We start from the raw sequence: 26,694 nt of genomic DNA, 5'->3' as shown, positions 1-26,694 counted from the left end.
TAGGCTATATTTGTGAACATTACTTTGGCAGAAGAAAAATCAGAGGCCCTGATTAAGGAACATGGGGCTCAGCCTCTGTTTGTCCAACAAGGAACAACATCCCTGCAAAACAATCCCATTGCCAAAATGCTTCTTGCTACATTATAATGTACGTAACCACAAACTTGCAGGCAGCTGGAATTGTGCAATCTTCATGCAGGCAGACTCAGAGAGCTCTCATCCTTCATAGAGAAAACAACTTGAAAACTGTTTATTCAAAGAATTTGTCCTACACCTGCTTGGAATAGGGTTTCAAAAAAACTCAGCCATTTCTGTGTAAACATTAACCGTATAGCTCTCTCAGTCTACCACAAGAAGCATGTTTATACAAGATGTTACTTTAAAATGAAGAAGCAGGAGGATCGCTGGCTTGTAAAAGAAAGATTTGTGTTTTCATTATTCCTTTTGGTCACCGTGGGTTACAGAATGGAATGTGCAACACGATTCTGTGCTCCTACTTGTTTTCTAGTTGGGCTGCTCAGGTGTGTTGGAGGAATATCTGTGCTTGGATTCAAATATTTTACTTTCCTGTGTGGATTAGTGGTCCAGTCTGATGAAGTGCTCTTATCTGGTGCCTCAGCTCTAGTGACAAGACTCTTGACCTGCTGGATCAGCTCCTTCTAGATGCCCTTTGGCACATGAGTACATCATTCTTCACGGAAAACAGAAATCTCAGGTTAAATCTTGCATTTATTAACTTTTCGCTCTGCCAAGAAGACTTTATTTTGTGGATGTTTACTTGTTTCAGTAGATATTAATGCTGTATACCATACTGGCTTTGCTACAGGACATCACAGGACAACCTATTACTTCAGAAGACTAACTAAATACACTGGGTAAATAATTTCTTTCTTTGCTTATCTTTATCCTAGGGGGTTTTTTTAAAGCTTATTTAATTAAAGTAAGATCTTAACACCAGATCAGCCTGTTTTGTGTCTCATGCATCATGTCATAAATTATTATAAAAGACACAGATCTATAATTCTGAGAATAAGAAAATAATTGAATTGATTAATATTTAACAATGCATAGATTAAACTTAGAAGAAAATTTGGGGGAAAAAAGCCAGAAAAGCATTTAGTTGTTTGAAATTAAATAATACCTATTAATTTCAGTTTACAACTTTTTGCCAGTCTACCCTTCTGAAAGACTTTCTGATTTAGCAAGTAATGCCGCCAGAATAAACATCTTTGTGTAGTGTTGGTAAAAATTCCATTGTGGCTTTCTAAATCAGCAACAAGGAATTAGATTGCATTAGTTATTCATGGTCTCAGTGACTTATGGATGAAGGATCTTTTTTCCCCCCCAACTTTCCTTTTGTTTTACTTCTATCACAACTTCCTTAGGAACAGAGAGCAGCAGTTGCCTGCCTCTGCCTACTAATGACCTCAGTTGGCTGTTTGGGGAATCCACATTCCAGGAGAGTCTGAGATCTTTCTTGAAAGCTCTCATTGATTTTAATATTCATGCTACTGTAATAAAAATAGCGGGTAAGGCAAGGCTAAAGGGAGAGTGAGAGAAGAGGCTATTCATATGGGTGTTAACTCACCCATCCTGGTAAAACAGAGGTGTTTGTTTAGAGCAGCAGCCTTAGAGAGGCACTGTTCTATTCCAGCAGCCATTCTGCTAAAGGAAGCAAGCATGTCACCTACCCTCTGGTAAGCTGCTAGCTTCTCTTTTTAATACTTTCCCTAGATTTGTGCTACGGTAGCTTTTCTCTCAAATCTCCTCTGTGCTTTGCTTTGGGGTGGGAATGTAGTGCAGGGGGTGGAGCAAGTCCCTCCTGTGGGAAAGGCGTTCTATGACCCTAGCAACGCACTTGGAGCATGCGAAGCAATAATTCATGAAATGTTTTTATGAACGTAGAATTTGAAAACCAAAAGGAAATATGCTTGTTTACCATCGAGTGAGAAATGTTTGCTCCAGATGAGATCAAAGTGGATTTTTTGTTGCTGTTGTTTGAGGTTTTAGTATTATAATTTTTGAGAGTATTTTATTTTATGCTGTTTCCTCATACTGCATAATCTTATTTTGTTTGCTTTCCTCATTGGGAAATGTCCAACAGTACAATCTGTTATGAATACTCCCTTTGAGACCTGTTGATGCTCATACTCAGTAGTAGTGTTTTGAAGTTTGAACTACCCATTTTGGTCATCTGATTTCATGTTCCAATAGCTATTAATAGAAATGTATATGTTTGGGGTTTTTTAACTTTTGGCCAATCTTCTACAGGCAGGAGAAAATTGCCAGAATGTAGTTGGAGAAAATAAGAGATTGTTCATGACTTTTAGAACTGCTTCCTACATGCACATTGATTTCTAATACACACATAATTAAGATGTGCTAGATTTTAATTTTAAATTTTAATCTCACTAATTTTATGACTGAAACTAGAAAGTTTTGGGAGTTTATCAGTTTTCTTAGCTGGTTTGACTTTGCCTGGTTCATTGGTGGCACTTGCATTATTGAGAAATTTTGTGGTGGTAGACAAAATTCACCAAAAGAAAGGACAATGAAATGGGGTGTAAATCTGATGGTCAGCATGTTCCAACATCTTTCATCGGAGCTGACTTTCTAAATGCCCTCAGCTTCCAAGGGAATCTGCTGAAGGCAGCAATAATTGATCTCTGAGACCTTGCTGATTTACTAATATTTCTTGAATTAAAAGATGAGAATTGCTAAATGCTCTAACAAACAGAGGCACCTCAGTCCCTCTGGAAGCTGTTTGTAAGACTTCACAAGTCTGTAAGTTCCTATGGAAGTATATAAACACTTCCCTGGCCAAGCCTTCCTGAATCATTTGGCAAAGGTGAATTACCTCCTTAAGAAGGAAGCAATCACTCATGAAATGTAGACCCCTGAAGAATGGGAAGTGTCTGAGAAAATCCTGCCCTACCAAACCAGCCCCACAGTAATTTATGGAAGAGCTGTGTTTGATTTCAGCCCTAGTTTTCATCTGCTATCAACTTGTCCCTTCTTCCTTCATTTTGTGTATGGCTTTTGGCGGTGGCTTAAGTAAGAAATGAGCTTTTGAGAATTACCTGGATGTATGTGGTGTTACTGTTTTCTATAACTTCACAGGTGTGTTGGTCTCCAAGGTCCTTTCTGTTGCTCTTTGCATATACAGCTGTGAGATAAACATGAAGCTGCAAAGGATTTAGGGCCATTATGGCTGGCTGGGCTCTCCAGGCGTTCTGCTTTCCCTGAGAGGAAAATTTGCCTCTATTTATTGAGAGAGTGCCTAAGAAAAAGGAAGACCTGAATGAAAATAGGGTTCTGAAGTTGTGTAGCAGAGCTCACTTGCTGACACAAGGCAGAGGCAAGTGTTGGCAGCTGTGTCATCCTGAGGCACACTGGCACATTGATTCCAGAAACCAGTAGCTCCTTCTGCTTGTCCCATTCCATGGGACCAAGACAGCTAGGAACTTCCTCAACATCAGAAAGCTGTTATGCTTTGCTCTTCAGACTTCATACTCAAGAGCTACTGAAATGCCTGTACTGGTAATTTTGCTGCCATAAAGTTTTATCATCACAACACCCAACCATGTTAAAGCAGAATGTGAAAAACCTCAGCTTTTTTATTACTGCATAAATTAAAACTTTCTGATCTCAGGAAGCCACTCTGAATGCTAGAAGATTCATCTTAAATAATTTTCATCTATTTTAATACAGGATTTTACAACTGGAGATCCCCTCTGTAAGAAATCACCTTATTATGGCTCTGATGGTTGTCCCCCATAAGCTCTCTCAGTTAGCAGCTTTTGCTGTCTCTCACTTGGATTATGTGCGCCCTCAAAATGTGACCTAAATGTCCAAATGATGGAGAAGAGCTATTGAAGCATTCTTGAACATGCAAGCTTCTCAGCTGAAGCTTCTTGGCACACCAGTTTGAGGCAGAAGCAATGGTGATGGTCCCAGAAAGGGGACATGGTGGCATGAGGATGAAGTGATAGTGACAACAGTAGGACAGGACTATTGACCAGATTCAGTAGGAAAAAAATAGCAGAAGCTATAAATGAGGTAGAGAGTTACACAACAGACACTGGGCATATCCTCAAATAGTTTTCATCACTGTCTGGAATGTAAAAGCAATAAATTCTTTATACACTTGGCAAAAAAATTATTCTTATGCTATTCTACAGGGAGATCTGTACAGGAGACTATTTCCTTTATCCCACTAATTTTCTTAATAGCATAAAAACTTTGCTGAGAACAAGCATCAGTCACGACTCAGTGAATCTTGTTTATTTAAGAAAGACATAGTCCTGAATAAGGAAATCAGTAACTGCTCCAACATTGTGATGGCACTGAATGAAATCAGTGCGCTGTCAAAGCTGCTAGAAACACTGCTGTTATCTTGGTGGAGATGGACTGGCAGAAGCTGTTCAAAAATTTTGTTCAAAAATTTCTACTTTCAGATTATATAAATTAATTACAGTGAAGTTGCACATCTTGGTTACAGAAACTGAATCTCTTACCCTTTGATTCTCAGGCCATACCTATTTGTGGACTTCTTTGAGGGTCTAGGGAAAAGTTCTGCTAATGTGAAATGTCTCAAAGTACTGAATTTTGAACTGTTTCTTCTAATTGTTTTTCTTTCATAATGATTTCATCCACAGTCACTTATTTATGGAAGAAACACTTCCCTACACAGCTCTATTTTTAGAAATTGGAAATAATCTTTTGGAAGCTGAAGAGATTAGAGAAAAATATGCAAAACACTGCGCTACTTAAGAATATAATTTAAACTTTACCTTAGTGCTCTCATGAAAGCTGCAGATTGTAAAAGTGCTGCTAGGCTTCAGTAGCATTGCCAGTTTAAATGATCAAATTTCCTTTAGCTAGCAGGCTATCTGTGCTAGACATCCCAGCTCAGGTTTGATACCATGTACACAAGTTACCCACACCTACCAATTACTTGATGTGTTCTTTTTTACAGGAAAATAACTGTATCTTACTTAACAGTGAGACTTAATTTCAGGAAAAGTGATAGCCCCTGGGTTTGATCACTGCTTGCATAGCTCCACATTAACATCACCTGGGTAACAACTTCATTTTAAATTCCCACACCCTCTGAGCTGTGCTGACTGAAATAGTTGTGCATTTCAGCTCACAGCCAGAGCTTGCATTTAAGAATCTGAAAAAAAAAATTAAAAATCATACATCAAGCATAAGAAGCATACAATCATTTTAAACCAGCTATGCTAGTAAAGGACTAAATATGAATTATATCCAGATTTTTGGAATGCTACTATCAGGATGAACTCTACAAACAGCTGCCATCATGGGAGGGGTTTCTGCTGATATTTCATGTAGCCATCGAGAACAGAAATGGAGACAGGAGGTTCTGGAAGTATTGGCCAGTATTTTGGGGTGGGGAGGGTGACTTTTTCCTCCTTTCTATCACACAGAAGGAAACAGGGGAGGCTCATCAGGAATTTAAAGGAAGATATATGAACAGTGTATGGGATGCATGAAATTTCTCCCTGCAAAACAGGATGGTGCTTTTTATTCATAGAGGGATGATGTGACAAGCTACAGGAGTCACTTGTGTGTGTGAGGAGGAGGCCAAAAAGACAAAAGGGAGACTGCATTCATGCTTGGACACTTTTGGCAAGAGTTAATATTTAAGTTTATTCCAGTGTTCCCACAATGTTCCTGTGGTTAGAGAAAGTGCCATTGGGATGAGAAAAGCATTTAATCTTTAAAGAGAGTTTGGCATCTTTTAATTTTTAGTACTAATCAGGCCTTGTTCGCTACCAACTAGGAAAATGAGGAAAATAGGTCAATTAGGAAATTAGATCAATTAGGGAAATGAGTTGCATCAAAAAAGCTGAGAAGGAACACGTAGAATTATAATATATTCAGGGTTGCTAAACCAGCCACACTTTACAAAGGAAAGCAAATCTTTCAGGAAGTTTGGGGAGGGCAGGTTGTTTTAAACTGGCCATTGACCCACGTTTTAACAACAGAAATGTATGAATCACGTGTAATGTGTAAATTTAATGTGTAAACATTTGTAACCAAATGGGTTTTGTTTTGCCAGCGTCGCATGGATGAGCTTTTTTCTACTCAGGGAACTTGGATCTAGGTCATAGGATTTTGAGGAAATTATCTTCAGAAGTGCTTCAGAGTGTGTGTGGAGGGGGAGAAGGGAAGGAGAAACAAATGTCTTTTGAGACAAATACCAAAAATTAGCCATTGGTCGAATTGGCCTTATCCATCAGCAGGACCCAAGAGCTGAAGCAGCCACTGCAGTCCTGGGTTCCTCATCCCCAGGGACCTCAGCCCCAGAGCTGTGCAGGTGTGCACAAGGCAGACTGATCCATGGAGCTGGGCAGTCAGGTTGTGCTTCCCAGCTCCCAGCACGCTTGGATCTCGTCCTGTGAGCACCAGAGGGAGATGCTTTTACAGGCATGTTGTGTTGGACTCTCTTACACAGAAGTGTTCCAGGGACAGAGTGTTCCAGACTCAGTCCCTGTGAATGTTAGTGGCTTCTCCTGAGTTAAGTGAGGTTAATAGCTAACCAAGCTGCATTATTCACTGTAGCAGTGATCTCATCACTAGCAGCAGTAAAAGTTTTTTGTTACCCTCATATTAACATTTATTTTGTGAGATTAGTGGTTTTGAGGCTCTTTTTCTGTCTTTTCTCTGGTGTTCCCCAGCAGAACAGTTTTCAAATGAATGTTATTTGATGAAACAAATAATAATGAAATTAAAATTCTTTCTGGGATAAGAACAAATTTTAGGAAGAGATATTCTTGTAAAAGATACTCCAGCTGCATTAGAACGTGTTTCCAGGGATACAGTGTCTCCTTCTTCCTTAAAATATTTTCAATAACGTAACATAGAATTACAATTCAAGACAAATAATAATAGTGAACTGAGAGTTAACAAAAGCTTCAGAATCTATAACCAAAGACAGTGGCCTCTTATTTATGCATTGAAAAAGTAAGTAACCATGCAAGCTAAGAAACTTCACTAGTGTGCTGTTCCTGAACTGTAAGATAAAATCAGGCAGAATAGTTGTTCTTTGTATCATTTATGCCTTGTATGTTAGTTATCTTATCCATGTCTCTGATGCCACATGCACTACAAAAGATTCTCTCCTCTTGTTTTCAGGTAACGTGATTTGAAGATGCCGACCCCTTGGCAAAAATGCTGCAATAAAAAGTCCAGAACTGAGAATGCAAAAGCTGAAATGGACAATATGGCAGAGACAAGTGAAAAAATGCAGATGAAAAAAGAAATCACATTACTAAATGGAGTTTCTTTAATTGTAGGGAACATGATTGGCTCTGGCATATTTGTATCCCCCCGAGGTGTTTTAATGTATAGCGCTTCCTATGGACTCTCACTGATCATCTGGGCGCTTGGTGGGATTTTTTCCCTGTTTGGAGCTTTGTGTTACGTGGAACTGGGAACATCCATCATAAAATCTGGAGGCAGTTATGCCTATATTCTGGAGGCTTTTGGGGCCTTTGTGGCCTTCATCAGACTCTGGTCTTCCTTGCTAATTATCGAACCAACAACTCAGGCAGTGATAGCAATCACATTTGCTAACTACATCGTTCAGCCCATTTTCCCCCACTGTGAGCCACCGTATGATGCAGTCAGGTTGATTGCAGCTGCCTGTATATGTAAGTAGTGGTTGCTAGAAGTTAAGAACTGCAATTGTACGTGGTCAGAGAAGGTTTTTCTAAATTTCTATTTCTTTGCATTCTGTGAAAATAATTATTATCTATCAAAAGCATGTTCTTAGGAACTAATAATCTTTTATTCAGATGTATTTTGTTTGGAGCTGGTATTACTAGAGGGGAGAGGAGAATTACAACAATTAGCAGAGAAAAATTGTGGCTGATGATTAAAAGTGCATGCATATCTATGGTTCACTGGCCTAACTGGCTGATAGGACACTGTCACATGCACAGATTAATTTATGAAAATGAAGGCAAGAATTTCTTTGAGCATGTGCGGATGCATGCTAGTGCCCTTATTATAAAGAATGATTACTAAATTATTTTCATTTTGAGAATTACAAAACCTTTTTTCTTCCTTTCAAAACTGAAGTATGGATTATAGGCAGGTCAAGGAAACAGAAGCAAAGACCAACAAGACTTCTAGATAAGAAAAAGCCCACTTTGATCTATGCTTGAGAGCACTCTAGGTGACCATGCCACATTTGTTCTGCTCTGTTCTCCAGCAGCTGGGCTTCATACCTGGTACCAATGCACACCATCACCTTTCCTCATCTATCTCTGCTTTTAATCATGGGATTGCAAGAGGGAGAAGTTGCCTGTGTTGCCCTGTGTGTGCTAGAGTGAGAGCAGACAGGCACATGGCTCAGCCCCTGGCTGGACCTGCTGCCAGCCGAGGGACAAGCCTGACTGCAGAGAATATGGCAAAAGGAGAAAAGGAAAATTGTTTGATCCCACCTGCTCTCTGCAACCAACTAGTATTTTTGTTAGGTTCTGTCAAAACTGGGACTTGAGAGGATTCTCTAAGTAAGTGCTATGCAATCTTCAGACTCAGGGCCAAAATGTGAATGACACAACTTCTAAGCCATGAGCACAGAGTAATAGCACACTGGCCTGGCTCAATTCAGTATCTTCTCACAGCATGCAAACTGTGCAGAACCTGTCCTTATTCTGTACCAAAACTAGAGCTTAACTCGGCAGAAAGAAATTTTTGATATATAGGATATAAAGAAATACTATCATTTGTATGTAAATAGGTCTTGTTGAGCTTAATAAATTTTAAATATTTTTTAAAAGGAGAAGGAGCTAGTCCTAAAGTTCAAAAATTGATGTGTTTTGTCTTACCCACTGTCACGAAAACAGAAAACCATTGTGTAAATTTTAAACCAGGTATTTCATTTTACTAAAGCTGGGTGGTTCTGAAGTGGTGAAATTTGATTCAGTTTTACTCCTTGAAAGAGTAGTGGTATCTGGAGAGATGGGTTTGAAATACGACTTAAGTGATGTTAAACATCCAGCGCTCCTTTCATGCATATTCTTTTTCTCTGCAGGTTCCTTAACATTTATTAACTGTGTTAATGTGAAGTGGGGTACCCGTGTACAAGATATTTTCACATATGCAAAAGTCATGGCTCTTATCTTGGTGATATCCGTGGGCCTTTACAAAATTGGCAAAGGTAAGAATAATTTTCATTTACCTAAATTCTGTTAAATGAATCATATATGATGATTTCAAAATCCATGTAGGGAGATCTTTAAGACTCACATATGAAGTGTTGTTTATTCTGGAAAAAAAAAAGTCTGCCATAGGAAGATCAGATGTATTTTATGGCTTGTTAAGCAATAGGGGGTTAATTATTCAGGCCGAGTCCTGTGCTGCTTGGTCTGAACAGCAAATAGCAGATGAATTAACATCACTTTACTGCTGACTAGTTCAAGTCAGCCTTGGTGTCTGACTCATGAATTACTACCTGTCCTATAACAGGACAGGGAAACAAAAATTGCATTGCTCCTCACAGCTCCCCCCACCATCATTCTCACCCCCCCCGGCACCAGTCCCAGCCACAGCACCCTGCCCAGAGAGGAGCAGAGAGGGTAAATCACGGTGGGATTTGTGGGAGGGCGTGTTTGTTCCTAGAGGCAGAGGAGGAGGCTGTAACAGTGCAGTTCTGTGAATCACTGTGGCATGGTGTCACTGTAAGGCATCACAGGGCAGATGAGCCACCTCCCAGCAGCAATAGCTGGACTGAACTGAACACACTGCAAAGCTGGAGAGCAGTTTATTCTGGAGCTACCTCACAGCTTTGCATATAGCAATAGATTTGAGTTTATTAATTTTGGCCTCTGGTACAGTGAATTCTCCTCTAGTTCTAGCCCTGCTGCTTAGATTACTAAGGTTTTTACATTTTCATTTGCTTTGAAATTCTTGAATTGCATAGCCTTTATCTTTATTCCATTGAAATAAGGTGGTTTTCCCTCTTCAGTTTAGGAATTATCTTTTTCTCCTGATAAATTAGCTTATAAAACCTAACAAGCATGCTTTCTTTTCCATGTTTGCTGGCCTCCTCCTTTCCTTGGCTGCAGTTGCATCAGCTGTTACACTGTAAAGCTACATTAGGCTTTGGGAAAGCTTTCTTGTTTAGCCATTATCTCTGCATGTCAGTTGTCACCAGCTGGTTGAAGTCTAAAGGAACCTGGACAACCAAACCCAGCCCTAAGGGCAGAGATGTGAAGATTCAGAGAAGAAGCATTGCTTAAGGCTCACAGTTGCATGAAGGAGAAGTTCCCCTCATAAAACTGCTGCAGTTTTGCAAAAGTGTGATTCTGTGATGTCACCTCTGTAGCAGCACTGCCCCTGCTTTCAAATTGCCTCCTTCAGAATTGCCTCCCCTCCTGCTCACTGGTGTGCTGCTGGATCCAGGGGCTGCTCCCTCTGGTCCCACATCCTGCCCATTTTGTTTTCTCTGCATTGCTCTCTGGGCTCAGGGAGGGTGGAAGCACAATGGGAACATGGTGAAGCACACAAAATGCTGAGAGCTTTTACTGGTAGTAAAGGTCTCATCTCTGCTTTGGTTAAGCAGAACCCAGCAATTAAATATGAGGAAGACTGGGAGGAGGAATGATGTAGATTTCTGGAGGAAGCTGTGATCAGGTCAATGACCCTTCTAAACTCAGCAGCTGTTTTAATGAAAAGAACAGTTATGATGTTTTAGCCCCTGCCATATTCTTTCTGATGTGCTTGGATACCCTTCTTGTGTTAAAGGACTGTAAATAGATCTGATTTTGAATATGAGCTGTCTTTACAAACAAAACAAAAAAAAATTACAACTTTTCTTAAACATTTTGGATTTTTCTTTCTTTTACCTTCCAACCATTTTCTTTTCCAAAGTATATGTACAACTCATAGCTTCTCTTCTTTGGTTCAAAGGGTCTCCTGCTCTTCAACGACTGAATTGCTTTTGTAGCATCTATAAACTCCTTAGTTGAATCAGTGCTTTCATTAAAAAAAAAAGACATTATTTTCTTTCCTAATTGAGGTTTTAGCATGTTTCTGTCTTCTCTTAATACTTAACCCACTTCCATTTTCATTAGATAGACTTTCCTTCTGCAATCTCAGTAAGGCCTTTCTTCCCCTTTCCAGCATGGCAGTGAAGGCTTGTGCAGTTTCACTGACATTTGGCCTATTCTGCAGCATCCTGAGGGTTGTCATCTCAACCGATGGAGCTTAACTAAAGCAGAATTTCTAAAGGAAAGATTTTTAACCTCATCTCAGTTTGGGGAACACCCTTGCGGGTCAGAGCATGCCACTGAAAACTAAAGGAGGTCCCCCTCTGGTGGCCACTAATTCATCTGGTGAAAGAAAAAAAAAGCACAGCAGTTAGGAAGAAATAAGAGACAGATCCAGGAATTGAAACTGGGTTTGCCAAGTGCCTCACCCTGGCTGACACGGTGCTGCCTGCCCTTGGTATGGCCCCCTCCTCTGGTAGAGCCAGCAGTAATGTCAGGAGAGGACTCTGTGAATTCTGGTAGAGTTACAAAAGTCACATCCAAATAACAAAGGTGAAAATGTTCTGTTTTCCTCCTGTGCAAGTGTAGCTGTCTGAACATCTGACTGAAACTCTCTAGTTTGTTAATTAAAAATGTAAGCTGTGCAGTTTTAGATACAATAATGAAACCTGGGTGCAGTGGGGCGTTGTTTCCTTTTGGCTAGCTGGCACTTCAGGTGTAGTGCCCTTCAAAGTTGCAATGGTTGAAATGTAACAGGCAATTGGCACCTGCCATTTGTACAGGGGAAACCGAAAACCTGAGAGCTCCGTTTGAGGGCTCAGCAACAAACCCAGGGATGATTGCCCTGGCTCTCTACTCTGCCCTCTTCTCCTACTCAGGATGGGACACGCTCAACTATGTCACCGAGGAAATGCAGAATCCTGAGAGGTAAACACAGGCTTTTCCTTTGAACCGCTGACAGGTGATGGCAGGACAAGCAGCTCTGTATTTGTTTCTGATTAGTCAAATTGTTTTCTCTTCAAATGAAGGAGTAAGTAGGAGAACTCTTTCTGATGATTGTGCTCATTTATCAGTTATATCACACTAATGAATCATTTGCCTGTATATGTGTATTTTACATCTTCCACCTCAGACTACAATTTTTAAAGAAGAAGAACAAATCCCTGCTGGAAGCAAGGAAAAGCAAAGGTGCATCTAGCCCTCTAAAATTCCCTGCATCTTTTCAGTTACGCAGAATTATTTTTCCAAGACATTTTTTGCCACCACTAGAGTAAGACTGTGTCAGATTTATGGCCTTTATGGTGTGATCTTCAGCATTATTTTTTATGGGCAAATATCATCTCCTCCCTTCAGCCCTGTAGGAGTTGGCTTGAGTCAGCCACTCAAGGTGATATAGTCCCTCTGGTCTTGGGACATGCATAGGTTTTGAGCCAGGAAAAAAGTGCCACAGTCAAGGAAATACCTAAGTCTGCACTTAAATATCATTGTGTCAGAGCTCTCTTAGATTGCTGCATATAACAGACAGTGTATTAAATTTACATGTATGAGTGTTTTAAGGGGTTTTTTTTAAACTTGTGACAGACACACAAGCAACAAACTAAGCTTTTCATGGCATTGTTTCACGCATGGCTGCATGTTGTTTTGTAACCCCATGATTCAAAACGATGGATTGCAAGACATGATGGAGGTATCCATTCTGGGAACAATCTTCTATTTACTTATTTCTCATTTAAATAACATGGAATAATTTTTCCATTTTCCTTTTGCAGGAACCTACCTCTTTCTATTGCAATTTCAATGCCCATTGTAGCTATTATTTACTTATTGACTAATATAGCTTACTATGTAGTGTTGGACATGTCAGCTCTCCTCACAAGTGATGCGGTGGCTGTGGTAAGTTGTGGAACATAGCCCAAACAAAAGACACTACAAGAAAATTTCAGGTAGCATCCTTGGCAAACAGCTGAAATGCTGTCATGCTGAAGGCTGCTTAAAACATTTTTTTCATGTAAGAGTACCACTATATTAGAAGGTGCATGTCAAGAATATATCCAATAAAAATGCTCTTGACAAATTGTCTTGTATACTCTTTAAATCCTGCTCTTAACACTACATCATAGGAAAGATGCTTTTGCCAGGATCAGGACCAAGGGGCTATAGAAAGTCTGGGTGGTTGGAGAACCAGGGGTTTTTGTTATCATTCTAATGTACAGTATGTCATGTTTAACGCTGCACAACCACAGCAATATTTTCAGTGAAGAAGTGGGCACTGAAATGTTTTTTAAAACCTTATTAATATTTTATACAGAAATAAAATTATAATTCATGGATTACTACAGTTGAGATTTTTCAGAATACTTTAAAGCCAATACATCATCCTCTTTTCCATCACTGAATTAATCTAGGCTTAGATTTTTTTTTAAATATTTTTTAATGTATCTGCCAATTTTATTTTGATGCTGAACAGCTTTTCCAAATTCTAATTCCCTAAGTCATTATTGGGTGTCATCAAAAAGCATGGGCTATGACACTACATTTGGGATAATGTGTTTTCATGAGAGTTTCTCAGAATTATCCATATGCCTAACATAGTAGACCTCACCATTATTTTTTTTCTGTTACAGACATTTGCAGGTGAAACCCTTAGTCATGCCAAGTGGATAATTCCTATAGCAGTGGCCATGTCTTGCTATAGTGGCTTAAACTCATCAATTATTGCAGCATCTCGGTATGAAATAGAAGATTTATTTTAAATAATTTAAAAGGAATTAATAATCTGCATTCTTTACTACTGTTGGGTAATTTTTGCCATGTCAAGTCATACATTTACGATGGAGGTATTGTCACAAACAGATGTCTTCTCATGATTAGCACCATTTGATAAACTAAAGCCACGTAAGAAGAGAGCAGTACTTACAACATAATAATGAAAGAATTGTTTCTTTGCTTTGTCAGGAAGCAAAAAGCTATTCCTGTCGCTGAATTTCCTTAGTCTTTTTTTTAGGCTTTTCTATGTTGGAGCCAGGGAAGGACACCTCCCTGTCAGTCTGAGCTTGATTCACGTGAAGTGCTTCACACCAGTCCCTGCTCTCCTGTTCAACGTAAGTGACACCCCAGCCTCCTGCCTGGCTGGGCAGCTGGCCTTTGCACCTTGGGGAAAGCATCTCTGCTCTGCCCTGGGCTTCTCACAGACTTCTCCTGCCCTGGAGACATCCTCTGCATATGCCTACAACTCTTCTAAAACTCATTGAGGGGGTGGGAGTGGTGTTATTTTGTCTGATAGAGGGGTTTTTTTCAGTGCAAAGAGAATGGCTTGATTTGTTCATATGCTGTCCAAATAATATTAGTGAGAAGTACAACAGCATTGCTGAGAAAACAGAGAATGGCTAAAGATGCAATGGTAAAGACAAGAGCTGTGTATGTCTTTAATGTGAGCTGTTAAAGTGTCACTGGAGGAGAATGTGTCAGGAACATCTCTTTGACCCTGCCGTAAGCTGATGTTCTACAACTGTAGTTATAACAGCAGTGACAAAGCTCTTAAAATTAAATTCCTACCACTGGATGCCTAAAGCCCTGTTAATTTTTTTTCTGCTGTCACTATACAAATGAGATCTTGTGACACAAAATTGGGGAACCATAGGTTATGGAATTACTGGAAATTATTTTCATAAATAATCCATGTATTTGTGCATGCATTTTATTTGGTGTCTGCCATTGCCCTGTGTTACATATTCTTTATGAATTGATTATCATACTCATCCTACTTGACATCCAGTAATTTACTAAAAATTATAATCTCATTATGAAGACTCTTCTCACAGGGACTCTGTTTGCACTAGCAAGTTGATTTACACTCTCTCAATATGCCACCATTCACATTTTTCATGTGGAAAGTGGAAGCTTTTCTGCTCATTGGTTAAAATAGACTTTGAATTCCTGGTGGTTTAGGTCCTTCTGTGCAGGCAGTATAGCACACCTGCAGGGCACAGAATTTGCTCTAATGGTCTCAATTTATGAGTGGACTTAAATCCTAAGCTCATACAAATAGGCTGGAAACAGGTCAGTTTATAATTTCACTCTGTCTTTATTTTCATAATAAAAAGTCTTTGTTTTTATTATCTCTAGGCCTTAATGACTTTGCTTTATCTCCTTGTGGAAGATGTTTTCCTCCTTATTAATTACTACTGCTTCAACTACTGGCTCTTTGTGGGTCTATCTATTGCAGGACTAATATATCTGAGATACACTCAGCCACATAGACCACGGCCTGTTAAAGTAAGTAAAAAAGTCAGGAAGAAAGCTCTAAAAGCCAGCTAATGCAAGTGTTTATATGACCTTTAATATCACAACCATAACAGTACCAGTTAATATTATAGATTATTAGGCATAGAAATTCTTTCAAAATACAAGATGAGGGAGCAAAACCCGTTAGAGTCCACAGGAACATCTGTTCTGGTAGCTTTGCTGTGAGATTGAAATTATATACACCATTTATTCTTCTTTCATTCAGACTTATAATAATTTTTGTTTCAAAACAAATAAGGAATAAATAAATGCCTGGGGTTTTTAGCCCTTCCTGGAAGAATAGCAGACCTCAGCAGAGCTGGTGATGGAGGCTCCAGAGAGGTTAACATTCTAGTCAAACCTATATGATTTAACAAACACAGTAAAATCCTTCCAAAGCCCATAAATGCCCACAATTCTGCCCACACAGAAGTTAGCTTAAATTATCAAATATATTTTGAATGCTCCCCTCCCACTGCGTAGTGGTCATAGACAGTAAAATGCAAGTTTAATGATTGACTTAGAAGAGCATTTGACTATCAGTTAGACAAGGGAGACTGCACAGAAACAAAGTGTGCCTAAAACCTGTTTCTAGTTTTAATCCAGTGATTGTGCAGGAAGCAAGGATGGAAACACACAGCAGGCACACAAAACCATGCACTGGCTCCTGTTTGTTGGCTCCGTGACCTGCATTTTGGCTCTGCAGTGATGCAGTAAAAATCAAGAGAATTACAAATTAACACCCCCGAAATATTTCTTCTTTGTCAATCTCTCTTCCTAAACTCTTGCATCATTTTCACAAACACATTTTTGTTTCCATTTAAGTGTCACGTCCTGATTAATTTTTAAAATTTCAAACAAAGGCATAAAATATTCTAAGCACCTCCTGCTAGAAACCTTCCCAATTTTCCACAGCAGACCAAATTTTCCTGAAGCATGTTCACACTCAATTTCCAAACTTTCCCACAAAATATGTGGAAGATAAAGATTAAATCTTGCCTTATTGGCAATTTTGCCTCTGACTCTACTAAGGATTACAGTCAGATTTTACACAAAGACTGTTTAATTCCTGTCAGCATTTGCCAGCTTAGTCAACACCACAACTCCACACACACCATTTCCTTTTCTGAAATGTAGCAGTTGGTTTTCATCAGCTTACATTTTTAACCTTCATAAGATTAAAAATAGTATTTATACCCGTACACTCTCACCAATTTCAATTGGAATTCAAATGTCAACTCCTGGACCCTTGAGAAGTCTCACTACTAGAGACAGTAAAAAAAATTAGTGAAAAAAAATTCATAAAGAGGTTTTTGAGACTTTCATAAAATGATAAAATGTCAAGGTTTGGAAGGGACCTTAAAGATCACCTAGTCCTAGCCATCCCTGTCACAGGCAGGGACAATTTCCACTCAAGGATTTATCCAACCTAGCCTTGAACTACTGGGTATCCACAACATCCCTGGGTAACCTGTTCCAGCATCTCCCTACTTTCACAGTGGAGAATTTCTTCCTAATACTTAACCTAAATTTCTCCTCTTTCAGTTTGTACCCATTATTCCCTACCCTATCACTACAGTTCCTGATGAGAAATCCCTCTCCAGCTTCCCTGTAGGCACCCTTAAGACCCTGGAAGGTTGCTGTGAGGTGTCCATGCAACCTTTTCTTCTCTTGGCTGAACAGCCCCAACTTTCAGCCTGCTGTCATAGACAAGGTGCTCTAGTTTTCTTATCACCTTCGCGGCCCAACTTTCCTTATTTGTCATATGATATTTGTTAAGTGCCCACAAATGAGGGTTGTGAATCAGTCCATTAGTTCTACAACATCAAGATGGTAATTGAAGGTCTGGAGAGGTAGTTCCCAACCAAAACTACATGAAACAATTCTGAACTGAAGCTGGTAGAGAAAGCTACCCATTACTTAAAGAGCTTCTTTCAAAGGTTGACCTTTTACTAATTGTAAAGGAACTGAGTTTATGCAGGCCTGAAAAAATAAAATAGATGCTCAGATGCATACCAAATAAGAGGCTCTCAGCAGTGTATACACTGAAGTTAATAAATTATGCTGACTGTAAGCAGTCAAAAAGATTCAGTACATATTTTTATTATTGACATGTCTAATTTTAATCTACAAAGCCTGAATTTTTACAATAGAGTGTTTGTTGCATCTTTTAACAAATGCTGTATTTTTTTTTTTTGTCTTCACAGCTTAGCCTCTTCTTCCCTATAGTATATTGTTTGTGTTCCCTATTCCTGATTATAGTGCCTCTCTACAGTGACACAATCAATTCCCTTATTGGCGTTGGTATTGCCCTCTCAGGCATTCCTGCATATTATTTGGGAGTCTATCTGCCAGCTGAAAAACGACCTAAATGTCTACTTTGGCTCTCTGGTAAGCAACATCATGTCCCAGTCACCATGTCAAAACCTTAGTCAGAAAGAGGAAAGAATAATTTTTCCTAAAATCCTTATTTATATGAAGTTTTGCTATGCTTTGATACGTGGCATGTCTGAGATCATCTGCTTTATCACATGGTCCTAAAAACAAAACCATGCTTACCTATACAAAACTGTCCAATATGTAGGTGTCATAACTATGTTGGCTCAATAAAAGCCACGTAGGATTGTGAATATTAAACCTAAACTTTTTAATACCCTTGAAGGCAGAAATACCAGAACATCTTTGCTTCACTTTCCATCCAAGGAATGGAACAATCTAAATCAGAGGAGTCCACAGATTTTCAGAAACAATTAAATAATTGGCTTGAAGAGTAGTTGCCAGTCCTCAAATTCAGGCAGTCTTGAAAAGCAAATCTTTAATATTTTTATTTATTATACTTTGAATTCAGCTATCAATTCAATGAAAATGTTGATGAAGATCTGATTAAACAAGAATTTCAGTTTAATTATTGGCTTCTTTTGCCTTTAGCTATTTATAACTTATGCTTAATTCTATTGATTAAAGTGTTTCAAGATTTTTCTAATATCTGCGTAGTGTTTTCAAATCCTCAAACTCCAGATGTATGTCTAAGATATATTTCAATTTCTGTCACACATTTTTGCCAGTACAGCTACAACAACGAAGTATATACAGATGCTCTTCTACTGTGCTCTGTCAGACCTGGACATAGATGTGGAACCCACAGCAGCTAAGACTAAATAGAGTTGCCTCAACATTGAGAACTGTGCCTTGACATCTCCTATCTGGAACAATTTTTATCATCTGGAGTTCTCCCCATATGTTCACTCATACCAGAGCATTAACCACTGTACTGTGCATCAGTTTGATGTCAGTTAAGTTGTGATGGTTTTATAAAACAGTCTGTTTTCCAGGATTTCTTTTTAAAATTCTGTTTGTCAATAGTGAGTCATCATGTAACATGTTGAAACTATAAAGCACTTTGTTGGAAAGGATGAAAGTTTGACAAGAAGGTTTCACAGATATGTATGCTTGGCAGAAAGCTCTTTGAATGTAGAATCTGAGAATGAAATAGAGATGGAAGCAAGTTTTGATATAGAAGAACAATAGATGTCTAAATTTACAACTGCTGAGCCAGTTGTCACTGGACAACTAAGAAAGCAAAGGTTGAGTTGGAAGGGGGTTTTATGACTAGAGCAAAGGATATGTTGACCACAAACAAAAAGATGTTTTTACTAAGCAGAAAGAGGTCTTAGGAAAAGCAGAAAGGTACCACAGGCAAACAAGCATGCCGATGTGGCAAGTAGAAAAAAGGTCTAGGAATTTTCTGCTGCAAGAAAACTGAAAAACAACTTTAAGGTTAAACTGTAACATATTAACTCATGTGATTGGATAGTATTGACCATAATATGGTAATGATAGTAGTTATGATAGGCTATAGGTAATAATAAAGGTATTGATTGGTTATGTATTAAGATGCTCAGCCAAGAAAAATATATAATGTAATGTAACCAAAACTAAAGGGTTGTCTATAGCTGGAGCTGACAGCTGTAGGTGTGGCTCTGTCACCCACAACCCAAGATTGCTTTAAAATCTCGTATACAATAAACAGCATTTTGAAGAGCCGCTTGGAGTCCTGCATCTCTCATCTCAGGCTCTTACTAATGGCGCACACATTTTAGTAGGCAAACTCAGACTTTGAGCAGTAAGAGACCACCTGGTGAACTCAGAAGGAAGTGCCCAGAAGGAGGAACAGGCACCTGAAAGGAAGGCGACCGGGGCCGGGACAGGCATTGCTGCTGGACAGTTCCTGGATCGGAGCTCCACGCACAGCGCCTGCTGCAAGGAGGACAGCAGGTGAGCACCAGGGAGTCAGTGGGGCAGAATGTGTCTGCCGATCAGAGAGATGTGTATCAGCATTTAAAGTCTTTAATTAAATCCAGTCCAAGTAAATTACAAGAGCTTAAAAATCTTCTACCATGGACTGAGGTCAACTTCCCAAATGCCAGTTCTACGGCTGTCTTTACCAGAGACTTTTGGGACTCCCTGCAGTTCAAATTATTCAGTGCTATTTCTCACCACAACAAAACTGCAGCAGATCTACTGCCCACTTGCCACGTGCTTGTAGAAATCTTTGCTGGGAGACCCTCACTGCAGTGCCCTTTCCCCCCATCATTCCACCTGAACCCTCCCCACTGCTTCCCTCCTTGCCTCCTCTCCAGCCGCAAGAGGGGGGAGGAAGAAGAGGGACAAGAAAACAGCAACTGTGGCTGCAGTAAGAGAGGCAGACTAAACTAAAAGCTACTCTACCTCAGAGGATGAGGGGGATCCCTTAAATTCAACACAAATAAACCCCGAAAAACAAGCAGATTGGTTTCCAAATAATCCCAGGGCTTCCCCCCATGACTGGAGGAGATCTTTTAACCAGGTCGCTGCCGCCAGCAAGAAGCCCACCAAATCATCCCCCAGATCTCTTACACCTGAAGCTTGCAAGGCTTTAGGGAAAATTATTGATGCCCTGCAAAATAGACAAGCACATCACTATGTTCCAGATAAACCTTTTTTCCTTGCAGTTTTAGGAGAAACACTGAGACTGTATGGCCTCATCTTTCAATGGGACTCCTCTCAAAATGATCCTTTGTTGATAATTGAATGGGTTTTTCTTTTTTATGGGTCACCAAAGACAAGTTCTACATCTTTAGAGATGATTTCTCAAATCGTCATCAAAGGCAGAGCAAGGCTTCTTTCTATTGCAGGTTGTGAATTTACAATCATCTATTTACCTATAATTAAATCCTATTTTGATTGGGCCATGCAAAAGTCAGAAGATTTACTGTATGCTTTGTTAGATTTTCCAGGTGTTTGCTCCATTCATTATGCAGCACACAAATTGTTCAAAGCTAAATTATGCTACAAAGAGAAACCTCTTATCAGGGAAGAACCTTTAGCATCTCTTCACTGATGGGTCAGGACAAACAGACAATTCAGTAGTTACATGGCAAAATAAAAATACTAAATCCTGGGAACAAGATGTTCAAAAAGTCAAAGGTTTTCCTCAGATTGTTGAATTGGTAACAGTGGTAAGAGCATTTCAGCACTTTCCAGAGCCTTTTAACCTAGTCACTGATTCATCATATGTCGCTAACATTGTGAAGAGAATTGAAGGGTCTGTTTTAAAAGATGTTAGCAATGACAACTCGTGTCTTTGGCTCACCTGTCTTTATCAAATTTTTTTACACAGAACTAATCCTTACTTTGTTGCTCACATTAGAGCTCACTCTAGTCTCCCAGGATTTATGGCAGAAGGGAATGCACGAGCTGATGCATTGGCATCAGCAGCATGTGGTGAGGGAACTGCAGGAGACACTGAAGATTCCTCTTCAATGCTTCCCACAGCTCCTTTGCCTAACATTGTTGAACAAGCTAAATTGAGTCATGCCTTTTTTCACCAAAATGCAGAGGCACTCAGATGAGATTTTCACATTTCTCTAGAGCAAGCACAAGCCATTATATGGGCTTGCCCTGACTGCCAGCTTGTCCAACCTATCCCTTCTACAGGAGCAACCAACCCAAGAGGGTTGGAAAGTTTGCAAAAGTGGCAAACAGATATCACAAAGTACTCTTCTTTTGGGAAATTTAAAACTAACCATGTCTCTATTTACACATTCTCAAAAGCAGTTTTTGCTTCTGTACATATGGGACAAACAGCCAAGCATGTTTGCCAGCATTTTTCACAAGCAGTTTCCTCATTAGGTGTCCCTCAAGAAATCAAAACTGATAATTGTCCTTCATATGCTTCACAAGAATTGGCCACATTTTTAAATGACTGGGGTGTTCACCATACATTTGGTATTCCCTACTCTCCCACAAGCCAGGGAATGGTAGAAAGGACACATCAAACTCTAAAACACATTTTAGATCAACAGAAAGGGGGGTGGGGGGGGAGCCCAGGATACACCTCAAAGGAGATTGAATAAAGTTTTGTATGTTTATAACTTTTTGAATAGCTCTGCAGAAGAGCCTGATCTCCCCATTTACAGACATTTCATGACAACAAAAAAGCAAAACTGAAAGAGCACACCCCAGGTATAATTAAAAATCTAGAATCAGGACAAATAGAAGGACCATATGATCTTATAACATGGGGCAAGGGTTTTGCATGTATTTCTACAGATACAGGACTCAAGTGGCTACCAGCAAAAAACGTGAAGCACCCATCAAAGCCTGTGGATGCTTCCACATCAGCCAGTGACCCTGTGAGTGGAAGCCAAGAAACCAGCACCCAAATGTGAACTAGCAGAATCACCCAGAGGAAATTGTCTGCCAGAAATGGTTCAAGAACATAATGGACTTGTATTATTATTATTTGCGTGGGTGCATGCAGCTTTTACCCTTTTGTTTTTATTTTTACAGTGAAGCTTTACCTGTTACTCAACCAAAGATGAATGTTTGGGTTTCTTCAGCCAAGTCCGCAGGCTCCAACACCAACTGCTTATCCAACACAATCCCCTGATAAATCTTTTTCAACTTGTTTGGTTGGAGTGCCTTTCCTAGAAACTTTTAATAATGTCACTTTTGATAAATATTGGCCATATGACAATCATCACATTTCCCCAACTCCCAGCCTGAGACACCAAATTTATATTGATAACTATAAAGTTGATAAATCTGACATTCACAAATTAGAATTTTTAGGCTCATTAACTATAGACACTTGTTACTTGTTTCATTTTGTGGGAAAAACGGCCCTCATCTAAATGTTACTCCTTATCACCCAGTCTATAGTAATATGACTTCTTGGTGTCATCAAACTAAGCTTCTTACATGTGATTTACCTCACACAGATCGTTTTAACAAACTTCCAAGTTGATTTCCTAAAGGAATTTGGCTCATCTGTGGAGACAGAGCTTGGCAAGGTATTCCCTCAAAACTAGACGGTGGCCCTTGTGCCCTGGGACAGCTTACAATAATTGCTCACATTGTCAAAAAAGCAATCAAAAAGAAAAATAGAAAAATATGATTTTCCTTAGGGCATCATTATAAGGGCAATAGCAATAATGATTTTCACCTTTGGAACTCTGGAAAATCGGTTGTTAGAAGCATTTTTTTGCCTCAGCAAAGTTCCTCAATTGTACTGAAACAGTTAAACAAATTAGGGTGTTGGCTCAGTAAAGTAAATGCCAGCCTGCTATGATTAGTGATCTGCTGACAGATGAAGAGGCAGTCAGACATGCCACTTTACAAAATAAAGCTGCTGTTGACTTTCTTTTACTAGCACATGGGCATGGCTGTGAAGATTTTAAAGGATTGTGTTTTATGAACTCGTCTGATCATTCTACTTCTATTCATAAACAGCTGCAAAACTTAGGAGATTTAGCTAACCAAATTCCAACAGATGAAACATCTTGGCTAGACTGATGGTTGGAGCTTTGCACCTTGGCTGAAGGAACTTTGTAAAGTAGGCTTGATTGTGTTAGTGGTAATAATTATAATTATAGTAGTGGTGCCCTCGCACTTCAATGTTTGCAGAGAATGATGAATAAGACAGTTTCTAGCATCTTTGTTGTTCATCAGAACAGGGGAGATGTTGGGAAGGATGAAAGTTTGACAAGAAGGTTTCACAGATATGTATGCTTGGCAGAAAGATCTCTGAATGTAGAATCTGAGAATGAAATAGAGATGGAAGCAAGTTTTGATATAGAAGAACAATAGATGTCTAAATTTACAACTGCTGAGCCAGCCTTACTGGCTAACTAAGAAAACAAAGGTTATGTCAAGTTGGAAAGAGATTTTATGACTTAGAGCAAAGGATAAGCTGACCACAAACAAAAGGATGTTTTTACCAAGCAGAAAGATACCACAGGCAAACAAGACATGTCAATGAGGCAAGTAGAAAAAAGGTCTAAAAATGTGCCACTGCAAGAAAAATTGAAAAACAACTTTAAGCTTAAACTGTAACATACTAACTCATGTGATTGGATAATATTAGCCATAATATGGTAATGATAGTAGTTATGATAGGCTATAGGTAATAGTAAAGATATTGAATGGTTCTTATGTACGAGATGCTCAGTATATAATACATTGTAGCCAAAACAAAAGGGTCTTTAGGCTTGTCTACAGCTGGAGCTGAGAGCTGTAGACACAGGCTCTGTCACCCATGGCCCTGGACTGTTTTAACATCTTGGATACAATAAACAGCATTTTGAAGAGCAACCTGAAGTCCCGCATCTCTTGTCTCAAGCTCTTACTAGCCACACCTGCTGGAGGGAGGGAGGGCAAGAAGAGTTTACACTGGAAGAAAACCTGCCTGATGTTTGAGAACATTCTACCTACATGCCGAGACAGAGGGAGGAAAAAAAAAGGAAAACAGCGTATACTGGTTTAAAACTGTAATAAATCCTTCCTCTATGTAGAAGTGCAAAGAGTAATTTAGATACAGAAGAAAGGCAAATTTGAAATTAATGGTCATAAGTTAAAGGACAAGCTGCTGAACCAGATGCCTGATGTGCAAAACTATTTCAGAACTATTGCAATGCACAGTGTGTGTTCAGGTCAAAATATGGTCTTTATAGTGATTTTACCTTATTTCTGATTGGACCTTCCTCTTGCCCATATTGTGCCATCATATGAGGAATCCTGCAAATTACATCCATCTTTCTCTTGCTATCTTAGGACTTAGGTCCTGTCTGTCTCTGAGACTGGGTCATCTTAGAAGGAGAATTTAAATTGCCAGCAGAGTCACATTTGACTCCACAAGAGGGAGAACTCCTCTGCCTGGTGCTCTAAGGAAAAAGAGCCTGCTGTTTTCAGATCTTCTGCTTGGAGCAGTAGAACCAGAGCCATGTGTATATTCCTGCCCCCAGCAGAAGTCCTGAGATGTACAGGCTTAACTCCAGTGTAAAGTGTCACCTACGTATGCTTGTATTTCAACTGCTGCAAGTCCAATGAAAATGAGGTTAAAACTCAAATACTCCTCTTTCTTTATAGGATTGCCTCAGTGTCTGTAGCAGCAGACAGATTTTTTTTCATTCTGGCTGTTTCCAATACGTAACAGCATGAATGAAAAGGATCGAGGACAGCCTTTTCAGAATTTCCACATTAAGGATAAATAATAAATGAACTAATCATAGCTAATAGATAATAAATTAGCTATTTTATGGAAACAAAAAAAATTGTTCTGCTTGAATGTCTGAGTAGTTTTCTGTCCTTATACTCCCATTTTTCTTCTCTATCTTTTTGTCAGATAAAACTCGTGAAATATCCAAGTCTCTCTGCTATTTGGTAGAGAAGAAATATTTATAAAGACACCTGTGGAAAATACAATGTTGATATCAGATGCCTGTTGACCTACTGCTAATATGATGTCAGTATATGGGCAGCTATGGCCTTTGTTCTATATTTGTTATTTTTCCGTATCACTCTGTTGAATTCACTTCCACTTTAACTGCCTTCTAGAGCAACCCCCTAGCTCTGCTCACTTAGTGGAATACCAAGCCATCCTTGCCTTCCATCTCAGCTTATGATATCCATCTGCTGCCAGTAATTCTCTCAATACATGAAGGTACTCTTAATCAGCTCCTCCTAGTAATATGCCTGCAAGCAAACAACAGGCACAAAGTGGGCAAGATATCTGTAAGAGGTAGGCAGCAAAAAGTAGCAAAAGGGGAAGGGTATGAAGATTTCATATTCTTTTCTTCATTTTGCTTACTTTACTCTCAGGCAGAATACCTGCATTAGTTGTACTGCTTGCTACAAATCCAGATGGTAAAGAGATGGAAAGAGTATGAGGATGCTTACCAGTTCTGCATGGGCAAGGTCAGGAAGGCCAAGATGCAGCTCAAGCTGAACTTAGCAAAGGATGCAAAGGGAAACAAAAGAGTTGCTGCAGGTGTGTCTGACAGAAAAGGAAGCTCAAAGAAAGCCCCATCCTGGAAACATTCAAGATCATATTGCATGGGGCTCTGAGCAACCTAATCCAGTTGAAGATATCCCTGACCACGGCAGGGTGGTAAGACTCTTAAAAGGTCCTTTCCAACCCAAATTATTCTATGATTCTATGAATCTGACTCTATGATTCTTCATTATGGCTAAATTGCTGAGGGGAGCAGAGGGTGCGCTGAGCTCCTCCAGCATAATTTTTTTGTCCTGTTGAAATCTATGGCAATAAATTATTAAGTTCCAGGTTAGAGAAAGAATGGAGAGTGACAGCTCAGCCTCCTGTGTGGCTGGGAAGATGTATCAGCACAGGCCAGGGTGGCATAGTGCAGTTTCCTGAATACAGTCCAGGCAATCAATTTCCACTAAGGGTTCAAAGCAGGGTGGTTTTGCAAAATCAGTTCCCTGGAAACAGGACATAGGGCAAAAGATTTTGACAGGGAATCATCTTCATGGCTTCAACACTCTGGGCTCAAGCCATGCTGGTTTTCAGCTGCTCTGTGGCTCTACCACACTGCTTTGGTAGAACAAAATAGGCTGTAACGCAAACATGGGCGCCAGGAAATAATCAGCCGGGAATGACTTCCGTGTGAAGTAGACCCACAATATTTATTTCTCACCCCTAAGTTCACTGGAGGGCACTGTCAGAGAAATGCCATGCTCTGGCTGAGCACAGGCATCAGAACAGTCCTGTGGTGCCAGGGAGATCTGAGGATCAATGACAGTGGCTTGAGCAGAGCTAAAGATGACAGCCAGGTAGACAGAGCAATGGCATTGCTGAGGACGGGAAGAGGGGTACAAGCAGCCTTCTGCATAAAGGGAACAGACACTCAGCATCCTTCAGCCACAACAGGAATATTCACACTCTAACATACACCAGGATATAAATAATGCCAATAAAGTCCTAATAAATCCTGCATTGATAGACTGGAGGCTGTCAGCCTTTAAGTGGTGTGAGCTATATGCTTCTGCTGTTCTCTCTGTGAGAGCCAGCATGGCTGGGCAGCGCCTGTCGGGAGAAAGGGAGGAC

General features: G+C 39.6%; 1 protein-coding gene across 5 annotated transcripts; it reads left to right on the top strand.

Annotated features, from left to right (window-relative positions):
• The first annotated feature begins 226 nt into the window (after positions 1-226).
• Positions 227-23,890, top strand: LOC311158516 (Y+L amino acid transporter 2-like). Of its 5 annotated transcripts, none has more exons than XR_014616465.1 (11): positions 227-875; positions 7,162-7,679; positions 9,068-9,193; positions 11,807-11,951; positions 12,794-12,917; positions 13,649-13,752; positions 14,029-14,125; positions 15,150-15,299; positions 17,516-17,699; positions 18,379-19,583; positions 21,900-23,890. XR_014616465.1 is itself a non-coding variant. In XM_084213948.1 (11 exons), the coding sequence occupies exons 3-11, from the start codon at positions 7,178-7,180 to the stop codon at positions 18,468-18,470; spliced, it is 1,524 nt and encodes a 507-aa protein (XP_084070074.1). In that variant the 5' UTR covers positions 227-715; positions 827-875; positions 7,162-7,177; the 3' UTR covers positions 18,471-20,051. The 5 variants fall into 5 exon arrangements, 4 of the variants coding, with proteins under 4 accessions (XP_084070074.1, XP_084070075.1, XP_084070073.1 ...); XM_084213948.1 differs by lacking the exon at positions 21,900-23,890 and having other exon boundaries at positions 227-715; positions 827-875; positions 18,379-20,051; XM_084213949.1 differs by lacking the exon at positions 21,900-23,890 and having other exon boundaries at positions 227-715; positions 18,379-20,051.
• Positions 23,891-26,694: the final 2,804 nt, after the last annotated feature.

The sequence above is a fragment of the Fringilla coelebs genome (assembly GCF_963513975.1).
Source record: "Fringilla coelebs genome assembly, chromosome: 1".
In the NCBI taxonomy this organism is placed as follows: Eukaryota; Metazoa; Chordata; class Aves; order Passeriformes; family Fringillidae; genus Fringilla; species Fringilla coelebs.
Note: the sequence above shows the minus strand (reverse complement) of the source record. Positions and strands in the feature narration are given on the sequence as shown.

Excerpts from the sequence above, each read along its gene's own strand:
- LOC311158516 (XM_084213949.1), top strand. The coding sequence starts at position 7,178 with ATGCCGACCCCTTGGCAAAAATGCTGCAATAAAAAGTCCAGAACTGAG. Across the intron at positions 7,680-9,067 it reads GATTGCAGCTGCCTGTATAT|GTTCCTTAACATTTATTAAC; the intron begins GTAAGTAGTGGT and ends TTTTCTCTGCAG. Across the intron at positions 15,300-17,515 it reads ATAGACCACGGCCTGTTAAA|CTTAGCCTCTTCTTCCCTAT; the intron begins GTAAGTAAAAAA and ends TTGTCTTCACAG.